General features: G+C 38.8%; 3 protein-coding genes across 3 annotated transcripts; all 3 read left to right on the forward strand.

Annotated features, from left to right (window-relative positions):
- The first annotated feature begins 69 nt into the window (after positions 1–69).
- On the forward strand, positions 70–1,269 carry LOC150078223 (terminal uridylyltransferase 7-like). The gene has a single exon (XM_090384497.1). It carries the CDS (start codon positions 70–72, stop codon positions 1,267–1,269), a length of 1,200 nt encoding a protein of 399 aa, XP_090240623.1.
- Positions 1,270–1,538: 269 nt separating this feature from the next.
- LOC150078224 (irregular chiasm C-roughest protein-like) lies at positions 1,539–3,346 on the forward strand. Its single transcript, XM_090384498.1, has 2 exons — positions 1,539–1,983; positions 2,259–3,346. The coding sequence occupies exons 1-2, from the start codon at positions 1,539–1,541 to the stop codon at positions 3,344–3,346; spliced, it is 1,533 nt and encodes a 510-aa protein (XP_090240624.1).
- Positions 3,347–4,442: 1,096 nt separating this feature from the next.
- On the forward strand, positions 4,443–5,762 carry LOC150078225 (terminal uridylyltransferase 7-like). Its single transcript, XM_090384499.1, has one exon. It carries the CDS (start codon positions 4,443–4,445, stop codon positions 5,760–5,762), a length of 1,320 nt encoding a protein of 439 aa, XP_090240625.1.
- The last annotated feature ends 2,459 nt before the right edge of the window (positions 5,763–8,221 follow it).

Here is an 8,221-nt window from a genome sequence, read left to right on the forward strand (position 1 = left end):
CCACACTGCCTAAGGCAAACTCATCATGTTACAGGCAAGTCAAGACAGCAAGGAAAATCTTAGCAGGGCATGGCTACCAGAGGAGCTGACCCCGTAGAGGATATCGAGGAGGTATTGAATAATTTGAGAATGGAAGTGCATCAGGCCCAAAGATACTATCTACACCCGCGGGTGTCCACAAACTTGACTACTCAGGAATGGTTGCAGCAAGCTTTGACGAATTCACTACGTATACAAGGACTATCTGTCCTGTGTCTCCGTCAGACTGAAACCTTAGTCCCTACTATCGAAGAACGAACCGAGAAAGAAGCTCTGTTCGCATCTGTTAAGAAACACATCTTGAGTATGTATCCCGATTCTAGAGTATCGATAATTGGTTCAACCTCTACTGGACTTGATACATGGAATTCGGACTTAGATGTCCATGTGAAGTTGTCAGGTGTGCACTCTAAGGTGAGAAAGGTCTCCGAAACAAAAGTACTAGAAACCATATGCTCTGGACTTCGGAGGCGTACGAACTGTATGGGGGCAGACGCCATTGTTCAGGCCCGAGTTCCCATAGTTAAAGTACTCTATAACAGCCAGGGTCCAAGACGAGAGACTATGTTGGTCGATATATGTCTAAACAATCGATTCGCCGAAGCCAACAGCGCTTTACTTCGTTTGTATGTGGAGATGGACGTAAGGGTAAAGACCCTTATTTTGAATCTAAAATACGTAACGAGGAAGTTCCATATTGAAGGAGCAGGGCATAATGGAATATCGTCATATGCAATCTCACTAATGGTGATCTATTATCTGCAGAAGGTTCATCTGCCAGTTCTCCCAGTCCTACAGGAGTTACCTGGAACTACCGAGGACTACTGGAAAAGGAAGTCTCCTGCCCACATTCAGCATGAAGTAGAATGGATATCTAAAACTTGGCCCGGACGGGAAAAGAACCGCGATGGAGTTGGGGAGCTATGGCTCCGAATGCTGTTATACTATAGCGAGGAATTTAAGTACCAAAATGTCATTATTTCGATAAAAAGAGATGAAATGTTGTTTAGAAGTGCGAAACCGGCGTGGAGCTCACCGCTCGTAGTCGAGGATCCTTTTGAGGATGATCGTAATCTTGGAAGACCACTCAGTTGGCCAAATTTCAAGATGTTTCGACAGGTTCTCAAATCAACACTCTTCGTGGCCACTACCACGGAAACTATCGTGGAAAGAAAGACCGCTGAAGTTTTAAGGAGGAGTAAGAGTACCTTCGCAAACTCAGGGAAATAATCTGTACAAAAAGAAAAACGAAATGAATAAACAGTTATGTAAAAAAAAAAAAAAAAAAAAAAAAGGGGAGGAAATTTAAGTAAACAGTAAATCCTTATATTCATTATTCGAAAATACAAATATTGAATTTTCTTCGTCCTGGAAATAAAAATTTGGATATTTTTGTTGTTGTTAGGAATAGATAACATAAGATATCTGAAAGGAAGATATGTCTATTATTTAGGTATAGACCTAAGGCTTTCAAGAGGACACGACAGATGAGTGGAGCAATGATTGTAATCCTTGGAGCTTTTCTAATTTATATCCAGGCTATAGTCACCGAAGATGTTTTTCTCATGCAGCCGATCAATCGGACGGCTATTTTGGGGCAATCAGTGACTTTACCGTGTAGCAGTACAACCCCGGTAGAAAACTTCGAGTGGTTTAGAAATGGTAGATCCCTAGGGGATGCACATCATATTGGAATCTGGACCAGATATGGCATGGTTGGTTCAACAGGGGCGAGAACGTACAATCTGCAAATCAAGCCTGTTGAATTGGAGAACGAAGAGAGTTTTCACTGTGAATTAACCCTCCTTGATGGGAGTGTGAGTGTTTCATCAAGAGCTTTTCTGACAGTATTGATTCCCCCAGATCCACCCTTTATTGTGGAGGGTACCCAGTTCAACCTAACAGAAGGACAAGAATTAATACTGACCTGTCGAGTGATCTCAGGTAAGCCATCCCCAAGTGTATTGTGGAGAGATTGGGGTCAACAAATAGTGACGTCAGATGTGACAAAGGAGCGAGTAGATTCTGTGAGGCGCCTCCGTAGCCAGGTGGGAAGGAGCAGCAGTGCGTAACACACGCTTCTTGATTAGACCGGGGTTCGAGCCCGTCACCACCAAATACGGAGGATGTGGAAAGGTCAGGGAATGACCACCGCATATTCCCGGAGCAATATGGCCTTAGTTGCTAATGCTCCTAAAAACCAAATAACAAACTAACAGATTCTGTGAACAAGACGACAATTGTAGATGTAACGTGGAGCCTAAAATCGATCAACGATTCTTGGGACCAGAAAATCATTACCTGTGTCACGGAGCACCCGGCGCTGACTGAAATTCGTTATGCCCAGGTTGTCATTAATGTAAAATTCAAGCCTAGAATAGCTATGCAACTTATGAAGAGCCCAAAAATGGTGGGAGATGACCTACAAATTTTCTGTCATGCCAGAGCGAACCCCAGCAAAATGAATTATTTCTGGTATCGGAATAATGTAACACTCCATGAGACCAGTCGACCCTTATTGGAAATACGCGACTTGCAGGAAGAGAATGATGGAGATTTAATTTCCTGTTTAGCGGAAAATCAATTGGGGTTCTCAGTCAAATCCTATCGTATTGACATTATGTATAAACCTGTATTATTGTCCAAATTAAATGACACTGCCGCCCAGGTCGGCGAAACAATCATTCTGAATTGTACCGTGCGTGCAAAACCCCAAACACAAATTAAATGGAAGAAGGATGGAGTAATTCGCCACAATGCCCACTCACAGGAGTTAATCATTGACAACTTGCAAGAACGAAAAACTGGAAGATATGAATGCTACGTTTCTTGTTCCCCATTTCCTCCGATTCAGGATGATTGTCTTGTATTCATTTCAGGTCCGCCTCTGGTGCACTGTAGGCGAAATCACGAGGCAGAATTGGAAGAAATTCTACACCTCCCATGTATGATTAAGAATGTGCCACCAGTCAGAAACTGGTATTGGTCGTTCGAAGGACAGGCGCTTCCAGACCAATTTCGATGGGATCTTAAAGTTCACAACTATACCAGTTATACTCGTGTTACATTGATCCTTATAAGAGTCACCTCTGACACCTATGGTCAGTACATCTTTCACGCGATCAACGAGTGGGGAACAACAGAAATAAAAGTGATGGTAAGTCCACAGAAAACGAATTTTGAATTTATAACTTTAGTGTTAGCAGTGGCCAGCAGCCTCATAGTTACTATAGGTCTCGGAATTTTGATATTGACGAGATGTTGTTGTGAGGGAGATGACCATGGCCGTTTCTATGTAAATGAGTAGGGACACCAGCAGCTACCTACTTAGCACCAATAGCCGGAGTTGTTGAATACGAGGTAATTCTTTAAAAGGATTATTCTAAAACAAAAAAAAAAAAAAAATAACAATAATAAATAAAAAAAAAAAAAGATGTTCTTTTCAACCTCATCTACCTCATAACTCTATAATCATAAAAAAAAAACAATATTCACAGCTACAAATTCAGAATGAGTCGGTGGAGAAGTTTTCAGAGTAGTAAAGGTCGTGTCGTTTGTAAGTACACTTCCCCCACAGCGGGCGAACCACACACAGGATGTTCTACAGTTTCAGATTTAAAAGGCCAATCTCTCACTCGTTATGCGATGGACTCAACAGAAGAAACCCACTGTGAGATGTGTAGAAGAGTCCGTAAGCGTAATCGAGACGTAAAGCAAGGTGCCATGGAGTTTGTTAGCCAAATTGACCAGATTCGCAGTCCATTCTTACATGTCTGGAAGAAATATTGTCAACAAAGAATAGACACTTATCCTATGACAAGAAGTGTATCAACACAAACAGTCATCAGCATCGTAGAGAGTAATGTTATAAAGTCTAAACATGTAGCCAACAATTTAAGTACCACCGAGAACTCAAAACAACCGGATAGTGCAGATTGGATCTATGATGAAGAGGCCCTTCCTCCTTTACCACTTTTATGTCTTTTCAGAAATTAAAAAAAAAAAAAAAATAAGATGCATAACAACACATATAACCTATGTGATATATATATTATGTCCATCCTTGAAAAGAAAAAAAAATTTAAGTAGTTGAGAGTCGTCAACTTTGTGAAGGTTGCTATCGCTACATCATGATCCTCAGAGTCGATTCCGACATCAACTATTATTGCTATGTGTTAAGTAGTCACCACATATAGAATAAGTATAACCTATGCAATAAATACGCCCACCTCTAATATATACATGCATAGATCAAAGAAGGAAGTAGTTAAGAAATTTAGTAAAGACAAGAAAGTTGTTCTCATAAACCGTTATTTATAACCACACGAACACCCAACGCTTACAAGAAAATTCATCATTTTACAGGCGAATAAATTCATCAAGTGGACAAAAAGAGATCAATTATGGCGAGTGGAGGAGATGAATCGGTAGAAGCCCTCGAACGAGAGTTGACCATTTGGAAGATAGAAGATCCGCACACTGAGGAATGCTGCCCACGCTCACAACTTTCTGCCGACATGCCATATGACAGTCAAAATAGGGTGATACAAGCACTGGCTAATCCACTACGATTACAGGCTTTGACTACATCTTGTAATCGCCATACCTTCAAAAAGAACCCCACCAGAAGCAAATGGAAGGAGAAGGAAACATTATTTGCGTACGTTCGAGGATACATCTCTAAGACATATCCTGGCTCCAGTCTATCAGTTATTGGTTCCTCAATTACCCGACTTGATGCCTGGTACTCAGCGTTAGATATTAATGCCAATATTCCAGTCCTCGAATCCGAAGAGAAAAGAATTTTAGTGGAGAGAACCATCGAGGAAATATGTACAGGTTTGAAAATCCACACATTGTGCATACAAGCAGACGCGATTGTTCATGCACGAACACCAGTGGCAAGATTAGATTTTAAGAGTCGTGGGCCTCGACGAGAAAAACTAAGAGTTACAATTTGTCTGAATAATTCACTTGCTGAAGCTAGCAGCTACCTTCTCCAAACTTACGCAAGACTAGATGTAAGGGTGAAGATCCTCGTAGGAAGCCTAAAAAAGATCACCAAGAAACTTCACAAGGAAGAGGTTGGAAAAAGTGGCCTACCCTCCTACGGACTATCTTTGATGGTCATTTATTACCTACAACAGGTTCGTCCACCCGTTCTCCCGGTGTTGCAGGAGATCCCCGGAATGACAAAAGACTGGTGGATAGAGCGACGGCCTATATCTTTTCAGAATACCCTAGGAGAAATAATCAACACTTGGCCCATATGGAAGAGGAACCAAGACCAAGTTAGAGAACTTTGGTTACGTATGTTACTCTTTTACAGCGACGAATTTGATTACCAGAACACAATCATATCGATCACACGTGGAAGAATGTGCTCCAGAAGGGCTGAGTGGGAATGGAATTCCCCACTAGCCATTGAAGACCCACTTGAAATAGAACGAAATCTAGCAAGGCAAGTTAGCCGATGGAATTTTCTTCAATTTAGACAAACTCTCCGGTCAATACTCATAAAGGCTGCCACTACGGAAACAGAGTTAGAAAGAAAAGCGACCAAACTGATTGAGAGTAACCCTTCCTTTGATAACCTCGAGGAAGAAATTGCTAAGATTGTTCCAGCTGAATCTAAAGCTCTGTCATGCTTGACGACACACCAAGAGAATCATCAGCAGATACCAGACACTGAAGTCACACGCTGCAAAGAAGAGATGGTCTAAATATGTAAATGTAGAACTATCAAAAAAAAAAAAAAGGTATACTTACAACCTTGCCTTCCAAATATTATTTTGGGTAATCCATTGGTAGGTAAACTATGTTAAGACGCAATGTTAACTTAATTGGTATATAAAGTATGCACTCTGTTCCTTCTTAAAATATTCACATTGTAAAGAAGTCCGAGATTAAATGTTACTTAGATGAAAAGGTTGCTGACAGATGATAAGTAATATTCTCAATGCATACTTATATGTAATGATTTAAACTTCTTTGGTTTAATTTCTGAAATTGAGAGGAAGGATGTTAACAAAATATATATATTGTAATAAGCTTCTTAATGAATATTGTTAATTCTATGTAACTTGAATTGAAATGGCTAGTTTATGGTCATGTCATATTACTATATTCATATTCTTATATCATATGATATTATTATATCTCACTATGAGTATGTTATCTCAAGATATAAGGTAACCTAACGTATTGTATCGTATTATAGTATATCCCATACGGACATTAACTATTAAAAAAAATATATATATATATATATCTATACAATATATATATCAAATGTATATGTAGTTCCATTTGAACTGGGATGGTTTCGGATATATCAAACGAAAAGCCACCCAGAAATGTATTTTGGAAGTTTAAGAAGTTGATTTAACCATTTAACATTTAATTTTATCATTTGATGTTTAAGGTACTGTATTTATCTATTTACTATAGTGATATGTATAACTAAGATATAGTGTTAAATCAAGAAATATAACATTGATTGAAATGGATACTAATAGTCAATTGTAAAATGACCTAATATATCATACTATGAGCTGATTTGTAATACTGATATTACGTTTTGTTCTTTTTCTTTCATGTAAATGGGCAATGAGTGATGACAAGAGAGATGTGCCATCATCAAGGTTGGGCCGATGTTTTCTTAGTGTTTCTCAATGTATTAGGACTTGTCTTAATGTAAGTGCCATTTAAAAAAGAGAAATATAGATCTATGTAACTCCCTAGGACTCAAACACACCAACATCCTATTCCGTTCTTCTTCAGACAGACTAGAACTTTGTTCAAATAATTACATGCTCTCCACAGCTACGCGGTCGTTCCAGAAGTGAATCGGTTAAGTAAGGCTATTTGTGTTTCCTACAAGATTTCCGCAGAAAGCTGTTGTCGAACTTTCCAAATTAGACTTTTAGTTCTACCTTCCTAAAGTGCCAACGAACTGTTCCAGAAGTGTGTGTGATACCACAATGAAGATTTGTTCACCAACTCTGGTGATCTATTGTTGTTAAATTTTGTTTTGATAAATTAATATGAAATTTTGGTAAAGAAATTGGATCAATGATCAATGTAAATTTCTCACAAGTTAGAGGTATAACTGCGGAAATTAACTTAGAAAAAAAAAAAAAAAAAAAAAAAAGCGTCGATCTGGAGTCGTTATACTCTCTCCTTGTATTCGAGGTTCGGTGATAACTTAGCAAACTTTAAGCGCAAACGAGACACATACTTAGAAGATTCGCGTTTCACAATTTTAAGCTCAGTTATTACTCTTTCCTGATAGCATACCGTAAATTAGAAAGGGTGGAAAGGGCCTGCGGCTCCTAACGGCACCCTGCAACTTCTTCAGTCAGTCGCACTGAACTTTACCGAGGAGAACTCCTACCACACAAACGAACGCATTCATATCACGTACCTTTTTAATAATAATGATAATAATAAATAAAAAATAAAGCAATAAATAGAATAAGAGGAATAACAATACTACTAGTAAATAAAGGGTAAAGTTTATCAGCTTACATTTGGTTCTACTCCGGGGAGGGAGAGTGTTTTCGACCAATCCTTGGTCTTCACAGTTAGTGAAGGGAGGAATGTTGCCAAGGCAACCAGTCACCCCCCTTTTTATTCTAATATGTAGTTACTACAGCAGCTGTCTATTAATAATTGACATTATTCAAATCATAAACATATTCCGAATCTGTTCAAGACAAAACAGATTCTGTATGAATCAACATTTTCCAAGTGCAAGTTTTGTGTTTCCTGCTACGGAAGTTAATCTTTTCCTGAGACATTAAATCCGCCACAAGTCTATACTTTCCTTAGTGTTAGAGTCAAGGAGACACCCAGTAATTCCTGGTCATTACCAAGTCTGAAACATAACTGAATGCATAACTGAATATTGTTTATACATCAGGGAATCACATTAAGAATGGAGATCGGTTTGACAAAGAAGGGGAACGTATATGGATAGAACTCTCAAAAGGGAGCGAATTGCTATTTTATTAGTTGGGGATTTAAATTACAAGAGAGTTAACTGTTTTATTTATGAATCTAATTAGACAGAAAAAGCTCTGCTACAAAAGTAAAGGCAAGTCTATATTAGTTAAATACATTCATTGAATATGAAGAAAAGAAGAATGCGAAAAGAAAGTTAAGTCACCAGTCTCGCCCA

The sequence above is a fragment of the Mastigoproctus giganteus genome, chromosome 11 (genome assembly GCF_048544385.1).
Source record: "Mastigoproctus giganteus isolate SK-2022 chromosome 11, ASM4854438v1, whole genome shotgun sequence".
Classification (NCBI taxonomy): Eukaryota; Metazoa; Arthropoda; class Arachnida; order Uropygi; family Thelyphonidae; genus Mastigoproctus; species Mastigoproctus giganteus.